This window comes from Podarcis melisellensis (genome assembly GCF_964234715.1).
Source record: "Podarcis melisellensis genome assembly, chromosome: 16".
Taxonomy (NCBI): Eukaryota; Metazoa; Chordata; class Lepidosauria; order Squamata; family Lacertidae; genus Podarcis; species Podarcis melisellensis.
In genome coordinates, this window is record NC_138533.1 from 24,398,241 (window position 1) to 24,418,146 (window position 19,906).

At 49.4% G+C, this 19,906-nt stretch overlaps 1 protein-coding gene across 8 annotated transcripts in view; it reads left to right on the forward strand.

Moving 5' to 3' along the window:
• Window positions 1–19,906, forward strand: part of SMTN (smoothelin) — an 83,721-nt gene that overhangs the window by 48,487 nt on the left and 15,328 nt on the right. For 6 of the 8 annotated variants that reach the window (XM_081892270.1, XM_081892271.1, XM_081892273.1 and 3 more), the window contains 5 exons: window positions 1,659–1,759; window positions 11,586–11,744; window positions 15,413–15,488; window positions 16,908–17,060; window positions 19,395–19,457. In XM_081892270.1, the coding sequence (XP_081748396.1) occupies window positions 1,659–1,759; window positions 11,586–11,744; window positions 15,413–15,488; window positions 16,908–17,060; window positions 19,395–19,457 (552 nt within the window). The remainder of the gene's footprint in view (window positions 1–1,658; window positions 1,760–11,585; window positions 11,745–15,412; window positions 15,489–16,907; window positions 17,061–19,394; window positions 19,458–19,906) is intronic. The other 2 variants (XM_081892275.1, XM_081892276.1) reach the window with 1 other exon arrangement.

Here is a 19,906-nt window from a genome sequence, read left to right on the forward strand (position 1 = left end):
CTGGACCTCAGTGTCTGGGTAGAACGATGGGGGTGGAGACGCTCCTTCAGGTATCCTGGACTGGGGCCGTTGAGGGCTTGCTCTACCGCTGAACCAGAACACTTTGCCGTACAGTGGTACCTCGGGTTACATACGCTTCAGGTTACAGACTCCGCTAACCCAGAAATACTACCTTGAGTTAAGAACTTTGCTTCAGGATGAGAACAGAAATCACGCAGCAGTGGCACAGCGGCAGCGGGAGACCCCATTAGCTAAAGTGGTGCTTCAGGTTAAGAACAGTTTCAGGTTAAGAACGGACCTCTGGAACGAATTAAGTACGTAACCAGAGGTACCACTGTAATTGCATGATGTTTCCAGTGAGATAGAGACAGAGAGGCCGGTGACAGGTTGGCCTGGGTGCAGCCGCTCCTGTGTGTGTGTGGTCTCCGCGCTTGGAAGCTTTCCTGTTCCTGGTGGGATAAACTTCTGTCGCTGTGGCCGGAGTGTGTCGGATTGATCTTCTCAGGGATTGGGTGCAAATTCAGATTACCCATCCCCCATGAAGCCTTTGAAGTCTTGGCTTTTTATTTTGAGCCCTTGGTGGTGCTGTGGTCGGACTTAGGACATGGGAGAAGAGAGTTCGAATCCCCCTCTCAGCCATGAAGCTCACTGGGTTGCCCCCTTTGGTCCGTCGCACCTTCTCAGCCTAGCCTACCTCACAGGGTTGCTGAGGGGATTAAATGAGGAGCGGGGAGAAAAAGGCAGGATATAAACATACACATGCATGTTCCCTTTTATGCTGCAATTTCATTTTAAAATGTCAAAGCGAGGAACGCAACAGTGATACGTGAAAACCACGTCAAAGTTCAAAACACCACATCGCGGTGATGTTTCCTTTAATCATCCTAATTTTTGCTTTGACCCAGTTTTCTATGACAACGTCTGCCAACCTGGCGCCCTCCAGATGTTTTGGAAGGCACCTTCCGTCAGCCTTACGGCTGTGCTGATAAAAGCTGATGGGAACTGTAGTTCAAAACACCTGGAAAGGCAGCAGATTAGAGAAAGCAACTCTGGGCACTTGGTGGGTTCGGAGCTTGGAAGTCGATTTGTCATGCGATCCACTCCCTTCCCCATCTACAACAGGCTCATAACGGAGTGTTATGAAGGCTGGCGCACGATGTCAGAAACTTGGATATATTCCATGATCTCAGCTACATTACCTGACTGCAGCTTGCTGCTTTCTGTTTTCTATTAGGAGAGCGCCAGCCGCTTTTTAAAAAGTGTCTGGTTTGAAGCCCACCAAATCTCCAGGGCTTGGGGAGAAGGGCAGGTGGCAATGCGCCAAGTCTACGCTGGCAAAAAAACATGCCCTCCCCGGCTTGTTGCCTTTGTGGTTCCTTACCTACTCCTGCCAAGCAGGTAGGCACAAGCTTTGGGGAGAAGGGACTTGGTGCTCTTTAGCTCAGGTATGCCTTGGAACACACAGGCCAGCTTGTTTCTACAAAGGGAATGAATAACTTCGGAACTTAATGTGGACTAGTAACTTGTGCATTTCATGCGGACTGGCAACTTGCAGGCTTAAAAGCTGGCAAAATCCCAAAGCCCCAGTTTGGAGCCCTCCTCTTGCCCTGACCCCTGGCTGCTGGTTCTCACACCTGTGCCTTCTCCCCATGCCACAGAACTTACCCTGGGGTTGAGAAGCACTCCCATTCGAATCACCACCAGCAGCAGCAGCGTCGACAGCTCCAGCCATGGCGGCATCAGCTCCAGCCTTAATAAGGTGAGTCTTCCTGCTCCCTACCCTTCTTCTGCTTTCCCTTTCCTTTCCTTTCCTTTCCTTCCTCTGATCATGCCTGTTTCGAAACCGTGGAGCCTCAGGGAGGGCGGAGGGCTGCATCAGTTCTGCTGCTGCAAGAGGCAGAGCGAAGGGCACAGCCTGGGCTTTGTGCAGGAGAAGCGGTGACCGTCTCATGTCTGGCATCCTGTTCTCACAAGGGCCCTCCAGATGCCTCAGTGGGTAGCCAGAAAGCAGGACCCCAGCACAAGATTTGGCAGCCTTGCTGCCTCCAATGGTGGAACCAGAGCGTAGCCGCTATGGCTATAGTAGCCATGGATAGCCCTCTCCTCCGTGAATTTGCCCAATCTTCTTTTAAAGCCGTCACCAACTCCTGTGGCAGGGAGTTCCACAGTCTAACTAGGCACTGCATTAAGAGGGTCTTTTTTCCCTTCCGTCCCGAATCTTTCAAAATTCATTGGATGTCCCTGAGTTCTAGTGTTATGAGAGACCTAAACTTTTCTCTATCCTCATTCTCTTTGCCAGGCATAATTTTTTTACACCTCAATCTTACTCGGCTTCCCTCTAAACCAGGGTTTCCCAAACTTGGGCCTCCAGCTGTTTTCGGACTACAATTCCCATCATCCCTGACCACTGGTCCTGCTAGATGGGATGATGGGAGTTATAGTTCCAAAATGAGGGTTTCCCAGACTTGGGACTCCAGCTGTTTTGGGACTACAACTCCCATCATCCCTGACCACTGGTCCTGCTAGGTAGGGATGATGGGAGCTGTAGTCCCCAAACAGCTTAAAGACCCTGCTCTAAACTTTTAAGAAAGCTCCAGGTGCTGCAACTTCCCTCATGGGGGACGTGAACCATTTGGGGTGCCCTTTTCTGAACCAGCTCTGCAACACCCCCCACTCTACTCTGCCAGCGCTCCCAGCCATGCCCTGGCTGCCTCTCACTGCCTGGTTGTGGAGCAAGCCGACAGCTCTCCTGCCCGGGCTAATTAGCCTAATTCCTCGTCCCACTTGGCCCTGCCGGCCTGTCGCCTCTCGTTAAGGCATTAGGCGACCTGCGGCTCCAGAATCCGGGTGGGCTGTTGCGAGGAGCTGCACCGACGGGCGACAGGGTTGTGCCAACTCGCTCCGGGTGGGCCTCTGGGTGGCCGTCCCCTGCAGGTGAGGGCGTGAGAAGGATCCTGGTCCCGGGACGGGTGTGTGTGTGTGTGTGTGTGTGGCAGCCGGCCAGGAGGGTGGAAGTGAAGGGCAAGATTGCGGCTACGAGCAGGAGCTCAGGCAGTTTGTAGGACAGGGGATGCTCTGAGCGGGACAGAACAACAACAGAGGGCCGTTCGCCCGGGCCGGGAATTTGATCACTCGCTCTTTTCATCAGCCATGTGCATTATTCAGGAAGCTGTGCAGGAGGCTGGAGCTGGGCCTGGAAATAGTCGCTCAGGTGAGCAGAGGTGGCCTCCTTCTTCCGTCCCTCTCCCCGCATTCCTGTGCTCCAGCCCCCATCTTCAGGTTAGAGCAATATCCCTGCACCTCGTCCAGCCCATCTGAGAAGCAGCAGCTGCGTTGGGACTCTGTGTCGTGTGTGTTCCCCCACTCCTCGCCTCTGCTGTCTTGCAGTGTGTCTGACGACTGGGACAAGCAGCAGGGTGGTCTAAGCAGCGTTGGCAGCCAGGAGTTAGGTGGTGGGTTGCGATTTTGTCCCTGCTTCGCAGCCACAGCAGAGGGAGGCCGTGCCCGTCTGTGCTGCTTCAGACAGCAGGTAGGGGATTGAGTGCTTAAATGCTCCCCCATAGCATTTTTTAAAAAAAAAATCCATGCACAGGGAAAGCTAGCTCCTCAGGAAGAAAGGTTCCTCTTTTCCATGTACTAGCTTTCTCACTGCAGAGTCCCCCCGTGTAAAACCATTTGACGATATGATTCCTCGCCTGCGATTTGTAGTGATGCGTTGCAGTTCAGACACAAGTTGATCACTTCATCTGCTGTTGGCATGACTTGTTTCCTACTTCTGTGATGGGAGGCATGGTCTTCTTTATCCCTGAATGGTTTTTTTCAGTACCCACACACCTGTGAACCCAGGACTGCCCTGCAGCTCCATACATGACCATTATGGAAGGTTGCCTGGCGCCTTCATTATACACCTTTAGGTACCAGGCAAAAACATTCCTTTTTAACCAGGCCTTTGGTTAATTCAATTTACATCCACTGCCCGTTTAAAATGTGTGTGGTTGTTTTTTGGGGGGGCTATAGGCTTGTCCTTTTTATTTTTATTAGGTATTTTGTGGTTTTATATCTTGATTTTATTCTGTGAACCGCCCTGAGACTCCCGGGTATAGGCGGTATATAAATTCAATTAACAACAACAACATCCCCATTTTGACTGTATGGGCCGGGATTTTGGCTCTCAGGTGCTAAATCAGATGTCCTGAGATTCTTCCTCTTTTTCTTTCATTTTTTTATAAAAAATATTTTCAGTTTTTCATCATTAACACCTTTCAAACTTAAATTCAGCAGTATTTGTAAAATTGTGGGATTCCCTGAACCCTCGGACTTGCTTCCTCTCCCTTCTGGTTTTCCGCAGATACGTTTTTATTTTATTTTATTTTAACTGCATCTAATTACATTTATCCAACTTTAATTAAATCCTTTACCTGTGAAAAATTTACATGCTATATCAATCCTTCTAATGTCTTCAAATCTTTACATTGTTCTTTAATGTACTCTATAAATTTATACATTCTTTTTAAAATTTACTATCATCTTGGTGTCTGGTCATTTTCACCATTTTCAGTCATTTTCACCATTTCGGCATACAGTGGTACCTCGGGTTAAGAACTTAATTCGTTCTGGAGGTCCGTTCTTAACCTGAAACTGTTCTTAACCTGAAGCACCACTTTAGCTAATGGGGCCTCCTGCTGCTGCTGCGCTGCCAGAGCACCATTTCTGTTCTCATCCTGAAGCAAAGTTCTTAACCCAAGGTACTATTTCCGGGTTAGCGGAGTCTGTAACCTGAAGCGTATGTAACCCGAGGTACCACTGTAGTCCGTCATTTTCACTATCTACTCTTCCTTGGTTAGCGTTTCCTCTTCCTTCCATCTTTTTCTTTCAAAGCAAGCTGCCGGTCCCTGTTTGCAGCAGTCGCACTCTTCCCTCCTTTGCGGTGTGGTGTAGTGCTTAAGAGTGGTGGACTTGTAATCTGGGGAACCGGGTTCGCTTCCCCGCTCCTCGACATGCAGCTGCTGGGTGACCTTGGGCCAGTCACACTTCTCTGAAGTCTCTCAGCCCCACTCACCTCACAGAGTGTTTGTTGTGGGGGAGGAAGGGAAAGGAGATTGTTAGCTGCTTTGAGACTCCTTCGGGTAGTGATAAAGCGGGATATCAAATCCAAATTATTCTTCTTCTTCATGTTCCCCTGTTCTGAATTGCCCAGAGGACGGCCCTTCTAACGGCACCAGCCTCTGCAGCCCCCAGGGGGCACCCTTCCCCTGCCATCACAAGGCAGCCCCTGCCTCTTGCTGCACTGGGTCCAGCCTGCCCCCCACCCACACAGCCCGGCCACCTGGCCCAACTCCATCATCTTGTCTTTGTCTGTCACCGGGAAGCGTCCCTCTGCGGGACAAGAATAGCTGCCCCGGCCACACAAAAGACCCCGCTCAGCCCCGCCGGTCACCAGAGAGCCGTGGTCCTGCCATTCAGGGCTCCCCTGCACTCTCTCTCCTGGCACTGCCTCTCTGCGCCATGCCCGGGGTGCCCACCCCCAGCCCTGAGCCGCCCCTGTTCGAGGAGGCTCCCCTGCGGCAGGCCCTGCAGGAGGTCCGCCAGGAGTTGCAGGCGTGGTGCCAGGCGGTCGAGCACCGCGTGGAGGTGGCCCTGGGCTCGGTGCGCCCGCTGGCTGCCGCCCTCGCCCAGCTGCGGGAGGAGAATGCCGCCCTGCGGGCCGAGCAGCGGCGGCTCAGCCGGGATGTGGCGCTGCTCACTCTCTACCTGGGCGAGGAGGAGAAGGACCCCAGCACCCTGCTGCTGGAGGCGGAAGATCCCTGCGCCCACTTTGAGGGCACCGAGGATGCCGGGCCGCCGACAGCCCACCCGCCCACCTTCGCCAGCACCAGGAGGCACTCGGAGGTCCACCTCTCTCGCAGCGGGAGTTTTGTGAGTTGTGGCTCTTATGCCAAACATAGGGAGGGACGGGTTAGGGGCTTTGGCATGCGGGGAGGTGTGCCCCCTCTTGTGCCCTGCCTGCCCATCTCGCTCCCATCTGACAGGTGTTGTAGTTAGGCCTGGGTGACGTAGCACATTGCATGAACCCGGTTGAAAGTTAAGATTGTGAGATTGATTTCAGAGCAGGCGATGTATTGTGAATCCCCGCTTGCCCCCGGACGCAGCGGCGTTGCACGCTTCAATATGGGGAGCCTGGCCAGGCCACCTGATACTTGCCCGCTCCTGTCCCACCCCCCTGGACCCCAAGACAAGGGTGGGGAAGGAGGACAAGGTCCCAAGCAGAGAAGATTGCATGCTCAAGATGGACTATGCCAAAATGGCAAAAGTGACAGGGAGAATCAGAAACCAGGATGATAAGAAATTTAATAGAGAATGGAAAGAAAAAATATAGATTATCTTAAAGAACACTGTACACAGTTAAAATCTGGGACGCGGGTGGCGCTGTGGGTTAAACCACAGAGCCTAGGACTTACCGATCAGAAGGTCGGCGGTTCGAATCCCCGCGACGGGGTGAGCTCCCGTTGCTTGGTCCCTGCTCCTGCCAACCTAGCAGTTCGAAAGCACGTCAAAGTGCAAGTAGATAAATAGGTACTGCTCCGGTGGGAAGGTAAATGGCATTTCTATGCGCTGCTCTGGTTTGCCAGAAGCGGCTTAGTCATGCTGGCCACATGACCCGGAAGCTGTACGCCGGCTCCCTCGGCCAATAAAGCGAGATGAGCGCCGCAACCCCAGAGTCAGCCACGACTGGACCTAATGGTCAGGGGTCCCTTTACCTTTACACAGTTTAAAATGTTAGCAGGACCAATATAACACTTTGCAAGGTAATAATTCTGTGGTTACAAAATGGAAATTTGAATATAAGTTTGAATGATATTATAAGATACAGTATAAAAGGAAGGAATATTTTGGAAATCATGGGGGAGCGGAGGGAAGTCCAAGGATTCAGAGAATCCTGTTGATGTAGAAAATTGATTATATTTGAATGCAACAGTTATTTGTAAAAACTGAAAATAGATAGAGTGGGTCTTGCCTGCCTGCCAGCCCCGCCTTCATTTTTTTCTCTGGCTGTGCGAGTGCTGGCGGGCAGCCTCCTCACTCCCCTTTTCCTTTGCACCGATCACAGAGCCACCTCTGTGCCTTGCATGGTGCTCTGGAGGGTGGCTCCCGGTAGCTGCTGCTTGCATGGCGCCGCTGGGAGGCTATCACCGGGTTAAGCCACAGCTGGCAGCTCCAAGGATCCAGCGGTGCCCTGGCTGATGCACCTGGGGCAGAAGTTGCACACAGTGGCGCCGGTCGTCTGCGTGGCTGGCCACTGCCTTCTTCCTCCCTGCCCTGCTGTCAGGGATCAAACCTAGGACTTTCTGTTTGGGAAGCAGATGCCCTGCCCTTTAGCTAGAGCCCTTCTGCCCCCCCCCCCGACTTTCGTGGTGTATGTAGGAAAAAGCAACACCCATCATGGTTTCTCAGCCCTAGCATGTTCCCCGCTCCTGCCTCCCCAACACCAGCCAGTCTACTTCATTAAAGAAACAGCAATTCGAAGTAATGTCACATAATGAAGAATGGTGCCTCTGGGCATGTGCAGAGTGCCAAGCTGAGCAGGTGATGCTGCTGCCTGTAGGATTAAGGGTGAACTTCAGGCTTCTCCCAGAAGCCTGGGCTACACATACACACACACATATATGTACTGTATATCGTTTAAGCAACTTTCTCCCCTGACACCAATCAATGGGTTTGTGGGAGGAAGTTCTGAAGTTCACGGCCACCCTTTATTGCAGGCAAATGTCACGCCAGCCCTCTCCTGCTTGTCGCGGCGCCAGGCTGGCAAGCACTCCCCTCTCGGCCTTGGATTGGAGCGGGCATAGAGCAGGCTGTTTGCGCCCCCCTGCTCAACCCACCCAGGGTGGATTAGCTGCCTCTCTGTTTGGGATTACAGCCGCCTGCTTGGGCGACAGGTGTGCAGAGCCCAGTGGTTGTGGCTTGGCACTTTACCTGCACCAGCCAGGCCCTTCCTCCTCCTGCTCCTTTTCATGCCAGCTGGGGTGGGTGATGCGAAACTCCTGCCCAAGCAGCTGCCCAGGGTCGCCTTTCACTGGCCGAGAGCCGGGGAGGCGCGTGAGTGGCAGCCTCCTCAGCCGCGGCTTGTTAGAAAGGCTCCTTCTCTTTACAAGCAGCTGAGCTCTGGGGCCCCCAGCCAGGAATCTGTGAGCCCCGCTAGCAGCTGGGCCCCTCTCCTGTTGTTGATCTCGTGGCGCTGGTGGTTTTGTGCTGGGATTTGCCAGAAGCCTGCGGGACAGCGTCCTGCCGTCAACAAGGACCTGTCAAGTTGTAAATTGGAGCTTTTGCGGACAGAGCGGGGGACTGTAGCGTGCAGGTTGCTTAGCTGTGATTCTGTGGTTAACTAGAAAAGTGATCTTCCGTTCCTTGTTTGGAGCACCCGTAACCCCCTACGTGCAACAGTGGGTGTGCTTTTCATAGGATGACAAGCCGGCGGCTGTTCAAATGAACTACAACTCCCATCATGACACACAGAGACGCATTGGCAGATTCCTCTAGTGGCGTAGGAGAGCTGAAAATACAGTGGTACCTCGGGTTAAGTACTTAATTTGTTCTGGAGGTCCGTTCTTAACCTGAAACTGTTCTTAACCTGAAGCACCACTTTAGCTAATGGGGCCTCCTGCTGCTGCCGTGCCGCCAGAGCACAATTTCTGTTCTCATCCTGAAGCAAAGTTCTTAACCTGAATTTCTGGGTTAGCGGAGTCTGTAACCTGAAGCATATGTAACCCGAGGTACCACTGTACCTTGGTTTTTGAACAGCTTATTTCCTGAACGTTTTGGCTCCTGAACACCGGAAGTGACTGTTCTGGTTTGCAAACTATTTTTGCAAGCCAAACGTCTGGCGGGGCCTCTGATTGGCTGCCGGAGCTTCCTGCAGCCAATCGGAAGTCACGCTTTGGAAGTTGAACAGACTTCTGGAACGGATTCTGTTCGACTTCCGAGGCACGACTATAATGCCAACATATTTCACATCTGGTATCCGATGCACCCCTTTGGCTTCAGCTGGTACATGGGTAGATGAATCTAAAAAGACCAGGGCACAAATTTTCACGGCCCTCTAGCAGCTCATTTACCAGAAGACATTTATTTAGCGTTAACACTGGAAGTGTCTACTCAATCCTGACCAAGCCAAGCCCCTTGATGTATCCTTTACTCTAGGGCAGGCTTGGCCAAACTTGGCCCTCCAGCTGTTTTGGGACTACAACTCCCATCATCCCTAGCTAACAGGACCAGTGGTCAGGGATGATGGGAATTGTAGTCCCAAAACAGCTGGAGGGCTGAGTTTGGCCATGCCCGCTCTAGGGGGATTAGTTTGGCATTGGCATGGAAAGGTATGGAGGGTGGCACTGCGAAAATAGGCCTTTTCTGTGGTGGCCCCCTGCTTGTGGGATGCTCTCCCCAGCCGGACTTGCCTGGTGCTTTCATTATGTATCTTTAGGCACCAATGGTTAAACAATCTATGGCCTTCTAAACTGGGGGGAAGCTTAATCGTTTTTGTTTGTTATTACAGCATGTATTTTTGTGCTTCTGTATTGTAAGCTGGCCTGTGATTCTCTGCTGAAAGGCAGGGTGGAGATTTAATAAATAATAGCAATGACCATTGCTGCCCCGCACCCCCTTGTCTGCTCCATGCAAGTGCCGGTGCCCTTGTGGTGTCTTTTAAACCTGGCGGGCATCCCAAGTGGCATTGTGTGTGGGTCGTGTTGACAGGGAGCTGGCATTGTGCTCCTGAGTCCCTGCGATGAGGTGCCAGCTCCACCTTGATCCCTGATCAGCAAACCGCTTCTGAGTAAGCCCTTCTAATCTCCCCCTAGAAATCCCCTGACACAGTTTATCAGGGAGCTTCGTGTTGGAGCCGGCCCATTAACCAAAGAGCCGCTGTCCCCTCGGTAGATGCAGGCCTGGGTGTATTTGAAAACAAGTGTTTTTTTAAGTATGGAACTCACCTCTTGGAGAATCTCGGCTCTCTTTTTAAAGAATAAAATCAAGTTTCTAGTCCTTCTCGTTTGCAAAGGCGTGCTTGGAATTCTAGGAGTCTGAGATTTCTGAATGACATTTCTAGTGCTTGGAGGAAAGTGGTTCAAGGCTCCTGCTCGGGTCCGTCATCTTTCAGTGATTGGAAGACATGCACAAATTATGCAAAGGAAGGAGCAAAAAAAAGGAAAGAAGTTTAGACAAAATAAGGACTGCCGTGCAAATATCCTCAATTTTCACGTGTTAGAATTGATCATTTCTTGGGGGCAAGGTGCAACTCTGGCTGCTTGCCACTCGGTATTTTGTACCCCAGGATCCGATAAGTGTTATAGAACATTAATGTTTTAAATTTCCATTTTTTTAAAGAGGAAAAAGTTTGTAGCTTTCATGTGTGCAGAATGTGTTTATGAAGCACCATGTTCAGAGAGTGCAGCTTCTGTGCCTTTTAATCATAGGACCACAAGGGTTGTCTCGTCCAATTCCCTGCAATGCAGGAACCTTTTGCCCGTTGTGAGACTTGAACCCACAACCCTGCGCTTCAGAGTCTCATGCTCTACCGACGGAGCCATGATCATCTCCTATCTGCCACCTTCTCCCTTCCTAATGAACACTAGCTTTGGCTTAGCAGTTGAAAAAGAGTGTGTTGTAGTGGTTAGTGTCTTGGACTAGGACCCGGGAGACCAGGGTTCGAATCTCAACCCGGCCATGAAGCTCACTGAGTGTATCCTTGGGCCAGTCACTCACTCATCCCCTACCACACCTTGCAGGACTGTTGCAAGGATAAAATTGGGGGGTGGGGGGAAGAATATCCCATAAAAATACAAGCAGTAAGCTACAACACACCCATGCTTTTTTATTTTATGACACTTTATTCTTACCATATCTCTTAGCGTGGTATACATGTGATAAGAAAGTAAGGGATTTAAGATTAACACTTTTGTTTGACCCGCTATTCGTTCAACAATACTGGCAACAACCGCGGCATTTCCTTTTCCAGGTATGTAGAAGTATTTGTTAAACCACAGCAATACCTTGGATCTTGAACACCTTGCGAGCCGAACATTTTTGCTTCCGGAAGTGAGAGTTCTGGCTTGCGAACGTTCTTTGGAACCCGAACGTCCGACATGACTTCCACGGCTTCCGATTGGCTGCAGGAGTTTCCTGCGGCCAATCAGAAGCCACGCTTTGGTTTCTGAACGTTTTGTAAGTCGAACGGACTTCCGGAACGGATTCTGTCTGACTTCCGGGCTAAGACTATATTTTGGCTGCATTTGTGTTCCGTTTTTGCACTGATGCTGCATTCTCTCTCCCCTCTTATTTTCCTTCTGCAAAATTTTCTTTTTCTTACAATTTTTTAAAAATAAAATAAAATAAAATTGCATGGGAAAACATGGGATAGGCGGGGGGAAACTAACTAAGCCACCTTGAACTCCTTGGAGGAAAGAAGGTAAGACTATAAATGGAATGAGTAAAAAAGAAAAGAAAAAATAATCAGCATGGAAGATCCCGTATATCATCTTCCAAGTTGCTCTTGACCTACATTGGTGTCATCCTCTCTTTTTTTGCTTCAGATGGAAGCCGAGGTGCCGGTGCACCGCGAGGCAGCGGACTCGGTGTTGTCAAACGGCACCGAAAAAGAGAAGCCACAGGCCCAGGAGCTGAACCAGCGAAGCCGCCTGAGCGCCGAAGAGCTGAGCAAGATCGAGGAAGAGCATGTGTTGGATAAGATGGTACGTGTTGGCGACAGCGGCGTGAATTTGGGACTCCGCGGCACACAGCGGGGTGGTAACAGTCCTAGCTGATTTTCTGGGTGGGGTATCTTGTGGGAATGTTGAGGAAAGTAGGAGAGGATATATGGATTAAATATTACCCCTCCTCCCTCACGCTAGTGAGCAAGCAGCAGAGCATATTCCCTTGCAGATTGCTGGAAGCAAGTTGATGGATTCGTTAGAATCATTTAAGTTGAGCAGTCCTGTCTGGCTTGTTCCTGGCAAGTTTCGCCTTTTATCTCCCTCTTAAAAATAATAATAATGCAACAGTCTTGATTGAAAGTAAGAGTAAAGATTACTTAACATTCAGTCCACAGTACAGTGGTACCTCGGGTTAAGTACTTAATTCGTTCTGAAGGTCTGTACTTAACCTGAAACTGTTCTTAACATGAGGTACCACTTTAGCTAATGGGGCCTCCTGCTGCCGCCTCGCCGCCAGAGCACGATTTCTGTTCTCATCCTGAAGCAAAGTTCTTAACCTGAGGTACTATTTCTGGGTTAGTGGAGTCTGTAACCTGAAGCGTCTGTAACCTGAAGCATATGTAACCCGAGGTACCACTGTAATATTCTGGAGGCAGGCTTTATCTTGTGGTTACGGTTACATTTGTAGTGAAAAGAAGTCTGAGCTAGACTCGGACTTTCTGCCTTGTGGCTTCCATCCTCTAAGGATGAGCCTTGCGCTGCTGGCTAAGAGCCAGCAGAGAGCAAATAAAAGCCAAAAGAGTAAAAGAGGAAGATGGCTGTGTGACTAGCCCCTTTTTAGGGTCTGCCAGGATCACGCCCATCTACCTGGTCACAGACAGGGGAAGGATACTCCAGAACTTGTATGACAGGAAGTTTTCCCTGTCTGGAGCAACATTCCCTTGTGTGTCCACTCTGGGCAACAGGAAATGTTGTATTTGACTGCTTCAGTGATGATACATTTCACATATCTGAGGTTGAGTAAGGGTTTGTGGTGCTGTGGCTTAAACCACTGCACTGCTTGGGCTTGCCGACCAGAAGGTCAGTGGTTCGACGGGGTGAGCTCCCATTGTTCGGTCCCTGCTCCTGCCAACCTAGCACTTTGAAAGCACGTAGTGCAAGTAGATAAATAGGTACCGCTCTGGCAGTAAGGTAAACGGTGTTTCTGTGCGCTGCTCTGGTTTCGCCAGAAGTGGCTTTGACACGCTGGCCACATGGCTTGGACAAACTAACTGTGGAAGCGGACAAATGCCGGCTCTCTTGGCCTGTAAAGCAAGATGAGTGCTGCAACCACAGAGTCATTCGTGACTGGACCTAATGGTCAGAGGTCCCTTTCCCTTTAAGGGTGTGTGCATGTTTGTCTATGTGTCTGGAGCAAATATTTTTGTTCTGTGAATCTCCCTGAGACCTCTGGGTAGTATATGAATAAATTCAATATTATTGGCACAAAAATGGAAACAAGAAGAATTACCGACGAAAGAAGAGTGGCAAATGAAATTAATGGACTGTGCAGGATTAGACAAACTGACAGGAAAGATTCGAAACCTGCGAGACCAGAGATTCTTAGAGGACTGGAGTAAATATTTGAACTATTTGAAAAGCAGTTATAATAAACAGATTATGCTAGTAGGACTGCAAGAAGTTTTGTAAGGAGGACTATGCGAAATAGGAAGACTATAAAGAGAATTATTAGTTAAGGACAATTAAAAGTAATAGATAAATTAAGAAATGCAGATTAAATGATAAAGAATGGAAAATCTTCAGAGGTAGTTGACAGAAGTCTAAAATATTGTACAGTGGTACCTCTGGATGCGAACAGGATCCGTTTCGGAGCCCCACTCGCATCCTGAGCAGAATGCAACCCAGACCTGCAGGTTGCAACTTGCTGCTTCTGCGCATGACGTCATTTTGAGCGTCTGCGCATGCGTGAGCGTCGAAACCCGGAAGTAATGCATTCTGTTACTTCTGGGTCGCCGTGGAGCGTAACCTGAAAACGCTCAACCTGAAGCGACTTTAACCCGAGGTATGACTGTATAAGATAAGAATATATGTTAAATGATTGTTGGAAATGATATGTTAAAAAATTAATAAAAATGTATAAAATAAATAAAATAAAATCAAATAATAATAATAATAATAATAATAATAATAATAATAATAATAAAAAATAATGTTTGGGAGAGGGTTTGGATCTGGGGTGGGTCGCCTCCTGCCACAAGCGGGTGTCATTTTGCTCACCAGGGAGCCTCCGAAAGGGTGTTTATTAAATTTTGTATACCATCCTTCATTTGAAGATTTCAGGGTGGCAGAAAATTAAAGTTGGAAGGGTCCCCCAAGGGTCATCTAGTCCAACCCCCAGCAGTGCAGGCATCTCAGCTAAAGCATCCATGACAGATGGCCATCTAACCTCCTCTTAAAAGCCTCCAAGGAAGGAGAGTCCACAACCTCCTGAGGGAGACCGTTCCCCTGTTGAACAGCCCTGAATGTCAGAAAGTCACTTGGAATCCCCTTTCTTGTAACTTGAAGCCATTGGTTTTCAGTGCTACCCTCCGGAGCAGGAGAAAGCAAGCGTGCTCCATTCTCCCACGTGACAGCTCTTAAGACAGCTATCGTCTCTCCTCTCAGCCTCCTCTTTTCCAGGCTAAACATATCCAGCTCCTTCAAACGCTCCTCATAAGACGAGACGCTTGATCATCTTGGTTGCCCTCCTCGGCCCACATTCCAAATACAAAATAAAAACCACAAATGTAGAATAAAAACAAGAACAAAACCCATAACCAGCACCACCCCAACACATTTTAAAGGACATAAAAATGTTAATGGGACAAAGGCCTGGTTAAAGAGGAACGTTTTTGCCTGGCGCCAAAAGGTGTATAATTGAGGCGTCAGGAGGACTATATCAATGCACTAGGGGACATTAATCATTGGTCACGCTGGCTGTGGCTGATGAGAACCAACATTATTATTATTTATTACCTTTATATACAGAGGTATCTCGGGTTACAGACGCTTCAGGTTACATACGCTTCAGTTTACAGACTCCGCTAACCCAGAAATATTACCTCAGGTTAAGAACTTTGCTTCAGCATGAGAACAGAAATCGTGCTCTGATAGCGCGGCGGCAGTGGTACCTCAGGTTAAGTACTTAATTCGTTCCGGAGGTCCGTTCTTAAGCTGAAACTGTTCTTAACCTGAAGCACCACTTTAGCTAATGGGGCCTCCTGCTGCCGCCGCGCCGCTGGAGCACGAGCACTGTATTGTGGTCCTGAGCCGTTTAAGGCTTTATAGGTCAAAACCAGCACTCTGAATTTGGACCCGGAATCTAATTGTTAGATGTGGGTAAAGGTAAAGTCCTATTCCTGCGCTGCTCAGCCATGGCAGAGTCTCAGGGGAGTTCAGTGGTACCTTGGGTTACATACGCTTCAGGTTACATACGCTTCAGGTTACAGACTCAGCTAACCCAGAAATAGTGCTTCAGGTGAAGAACTTTGCTTCAGGATAAGAACAGAAATCGTGCTCCAGCGGAGCGGCAGCAGGAGGCCCCATTAGCTAAAGTGGTGCTTCAGGTTAAGAACAGTTTCAGGTTAAGAACAGACCTCTGGAACGAAGCGTATGTAGCCTGAGATACCACAGTGCTAGTAATAACCCCTCTTTCCCTCTCCCTGCAGCTGGATCAGACCACAGACTTTGAGGAGCGGCGGCTGATACGGGCTGCCATGCGGGAATTGCGCCAGAGGAAGCGAGGTACTTGCCTGGGAATTTTTTTGGGGGGTGGGGAGCTTTATAATTGCATACTTCAAGAAATCTAGTCCTCAAATGAGAAGACTTAAACTATAGAGGAGTGGGAGGCAAATGGGCACTAAAAATTGCTGTGCAAAAGCCACCGGATTCACACAAGTATTCGCCAACCTGCTGCCTTTTGGGCTACAACTGGATTACGAGTCCTGTCAGCCCCCAGCCAGCATGGCTGCATTGTCCATTTTATGGCCATGCTGGTGCCACAACCTGGAGAGCTGCTGCCAGTCAGTGTGGAAAATACTGAGCTGGATGGACTCGGAGTAAGGCAGCTTCCTGTGTTCCTATGATATGCAGCAATCTGTATGTATCTGCAGTTGAGTGAAGAAACCCCCCTCCTCACTGGTGACCTTGACCTAACTCACTCCCCCCATCAAGGGCTGCTTTGAGGATCAAACCAGTGGTGTTTTAGGAGACTCACAGCTGCTACAGTTGAGCTCCTTGGAGGAAGGGTGAAATTTAAAATTTAACAAATCTGTGAAATAAAGGGTTCCCGGCCACAGTATATTTTATTCCCTAAGGTTTATGTACTGCTTTGTTCTCACAAAACAAAATCCTTAAAGCGGTTTCCAAAAAGTATAGAACTATGAAACTACAGTCGTACCTTGGTTCTGGAATGCCTTGGGAGTCGAACGTTCCGGCTCCCGGAATATCGAAAACTGGAAGTGTTCTGGTTTTTTAACATTCCTTTGGAAGCCGAACGTCTGATGGAGCTTCCATGGCTTCCGATTGGCTGCAGGAGCTTCCTCCTTCCCCCATTTTTTAAATTCATTTTATAACACTAATAAACAACACAAACAGAAAAACAAACAAATTCTTGTCTTATCCTTATTTTTTCTAAACATTGTTAAGTAAGCTTCCCCAAGTCCCCCCTATCTGATTTTCATTTTCATCTTTAGCAGTTTACATATATCATAATTTTTAATCATTTTTAAAATTACACTTACTTTTACCATCCTGCAGCCAATCAGAAGCCGCGCTTTGGTTTCTGAACGTTTTGGAAGTCGAACGGACTTCCGGAATGGATTCCATTCGACTTCCATGGTACGGCTGTATCAGTAAAAGCTGCCGAAAGCAACAGTTGTAAGACATCTTCAGGGAAACGAAAAGGAACGGTGAAATGAAAACGACACAAAACACAGACCAGTTTCCTACATGTCTGGATAAGCTTTTCCTAAACAAAAATCTCTTCGGCTGGCGTTGTGCAAGGAAGGGGCCTGCCTGGTTGTCAATAGGCAGGGAGTTCCAGCGCTAAAAGATTGGTTTGTTAAAAAGGCACAGCGAGTCCCCCGTGGCTCCTGTAACCTGGCCCACCTCCTGCCATTCTTGCCGCCATTCCTGACCCCTCTGGGACGTGGCGTTTTGCAGAGCAACGAGAAAAGGAGCGCAGCTTGCGGATCCAGGAAGCCAAATCGAGAGGGGCCACCCACACCACAGAGACCACGGCCCGGCAGAGCGCCATGTCCGCCGATGGCTCAGCCATCAGCACCGTCACCAAGACCCAGCGCCTTGTTCAGTCCAGTAAGGAGCAGCTGGGGGTTTGGGGACGCTCCGCCTTTCCTTCCGAGCGCATGGCTTCCGGGGGGAGACGCGCAGCACGCATCCCAGACGTCAAATCAGGCCTCTTTCGGGTCCTTGCTCTCCCCATGGAGAGACGCCCTCTTCTCTCTGCTCTGGAAACTGTCCTGATTTCTCCTCTTTGCATCGGGGGTCACCGCTGGCAGTTTTTCTTCTCTTTTTGCACCGGGATAGTTGGTGCCTTCTCCGGCCGTCTCCGCGGCCTCATCCTGGCAACTGAAGCTTGGAATGGCTCGTCTCTCTCTGTCCTCTGTTCTCTGGCAATGCTTTAGAGCATCTGAGTTAGTCTTTTCTTTTGGGACGTAAGTGCTCCTCGCTCGGCCTTGACTCATGCCATCCACTTCCCGGGACTTCCTCTGTTGTAGGGAGAACGATGGGCTGAAGTACTTTTTGCACCCTCGAATCCAAGGCATCTCCAGTCAAAAGGGGCTCAGCAAGACTCAGAAAGGCCTCTCTTTGGCTGGCACACTGGAGAGCTGTGGCTGCAAGTCAGAGTAGGCAGCACTGGGATGGATAGAGGGATGGACACGTGAGGAAGGCCAGCAGATAATCTGCTTTGCATGCAAAAAGGTCCCGGGTTCAGTCCCCAAAAGCATCTCCAAGTACACCTGGGAGAGACTTCTTATCTGAAATCCTGCAGAACTGCTGCCTGACAGTGTGGACAGTACTGAGCTAGGTGGACCAATTGCCAGACAGCGTAAGGGAAGAGCTGTAGCTCAGTGGTAAAGCATCTGCTTTTGGTGCAGAAGGTCCCAGGTTCAATTCCTGTCAGTGTCTCCTATTTTAATCTCCAGAGAGCTGCTGCCGGTCAGTGTAGACAGTACTGAGCTAGATGTACACGGTGTTCTTTTTGTGTGTCAGGCAGCTTCTATGTCCCTGATGGCCTGTTTTAAGGCAGCTTCTTTGCTTCAAGGCTAAGGGCTTCCACTTGACCCATCACAGCCTCTCCTCAGAAAGGATATTGTAGGAAGCTGAGAGAGGTTTGGAAAGGCACAAGCTCAATGTTTAAGACAGGCTTCCTTGGTCCTCCAGATGTTTTTTGGCCTACAACTCCCATGATCCCTAGCTAGCAGGACCAGTGGTCAGGGATGCTGAGAATTGTAGTCTCAAAACATCTGGAGAGCTGAGGTTGAGGAAGCCTGGTTTAAGAGGTTTTGGGCCACTTCCTTACAAGGAAAGTGTTTTTCCAATGCTTGGTTCTTTTTAGTTTAAGGGAAATGGTGAGCATGTGGGAACATGGTAAAGGGGTATAAAATTCTGCCCGGTAAAGATAGGGAGATGCATTTTGCCAAATACTGGAGCTCTGCGTCATCCAATGAATCTGAATGTTGGAAGATTCAGGACAGGCAAGAAGAAAGGATACTTCATGCAGCACCTAGCTGGACTCTGGAATTTGCAAATGATGACAGCCCCCAACTTGGGAGGGCGCTAAAGGGGATTAGACAAATGTGTGGAGAACAAGGCTAGTAGCAACTGGTAACAAGCCATCCCTGTGATGCAGCTGTGAAAAGGGCTAATGCAATTTTAGACGGCGTCGCTCGCACCAGAGTTTCCAAGTCGTGAGAAATAATGTTTTTGCTTTTTTCTCTGCTTGGAGTCTGGTGTCCAGTTCTGGGCGCTGTGCTTTAAGAAGGATTTAGTTGGATTGGAGCAGGCCCAGCGGAAGACAAGATGGTCAGGTCTAAATAAAATAAGGAAACTTGTTTATTTTTACCTGGGAGAAAAGCAGACAGAGGAGGAGTGTAATATCTGAAGGGCTGTCATCAGACAGAAGGGGGTAAAGTCTTCTTTCTGCTTCCCCTGAGAACAAGATTGGGTCTCACTGGGGATTGAGTTATAGGAGGGTAGATTTGGGGAGAATATTTTAGGGAAATGTTCCTTCTTGACCCTAATAGCTGCTTGGCTATGGGGCTAGGTACCTAGAATTTTGGAGAGCTCTTTCTTGCTAGAGGTCTTGAGGCAGAGGCTGGCAACCATCTGCTGCAGCTGGATTTCCTGCATTGGGCAGGAGAGGTCAGACTAGATCCCAGAATTGTAGAGTTGGAAGGGACCCCGAGGGTCATCTAGTCCAACCCTCTTGCGGTGCAGGAATCTCTCCTAGATCATCCATTAGCCTTTAGTACACCTTCCAAAGGCAGAATAACAAAGGGAGAAAAGCCTAAAGCTTTCAAGTCTCGCTTGTGGGCTTCCCACTGTGGGGAACAGGGCGCCAGATGAGGTAGGCCTCTGGCCTGATTCATAAACACTCTGCTTACCCTCATGCTTTTCCCCTCCCAGATGATGGCAGCAAGACTTCCCGCACGATGATGATGGAGTCCAGCTACGTGAAGAGATCGGAAAGTAAGGCTCTCCCTGCACCTTTTTTCCCTTCCTTGCCGTGAGGGGCTCCCAGGAAGAGGAGGGCTATTCTTTCTTGCCAAGCTAAATGGGACTGAGAGCAGATTTATTGTGGTGTTGAGTGTTTCTCTGTTTCCTGAGATGTCTGGGCTTGAAGGGTACATAATAATAATAATGATGATGATGGTTTATTATTTATACCCCCTCCCATCTGGCTGGGTTTCCCCAGCCACTCTGGGCGGCTTCCAACAGAACACTAAAATACAATAACCTATTAAACATTAAATGCTTCCCTAAACAGGGCTGCCTTCAGATGTCTTCTAAAAGTTTGGTAGTTGTTTTTCTCTTTGACATCTGGTGGGAGGGCATTCCACAGGGAGGGTGCCACTACCGAGAAGGCCCTCTGCCTGGTTCCCTGTAACCTCACTTCTTGCAGGGAGGGAACTGCCAGA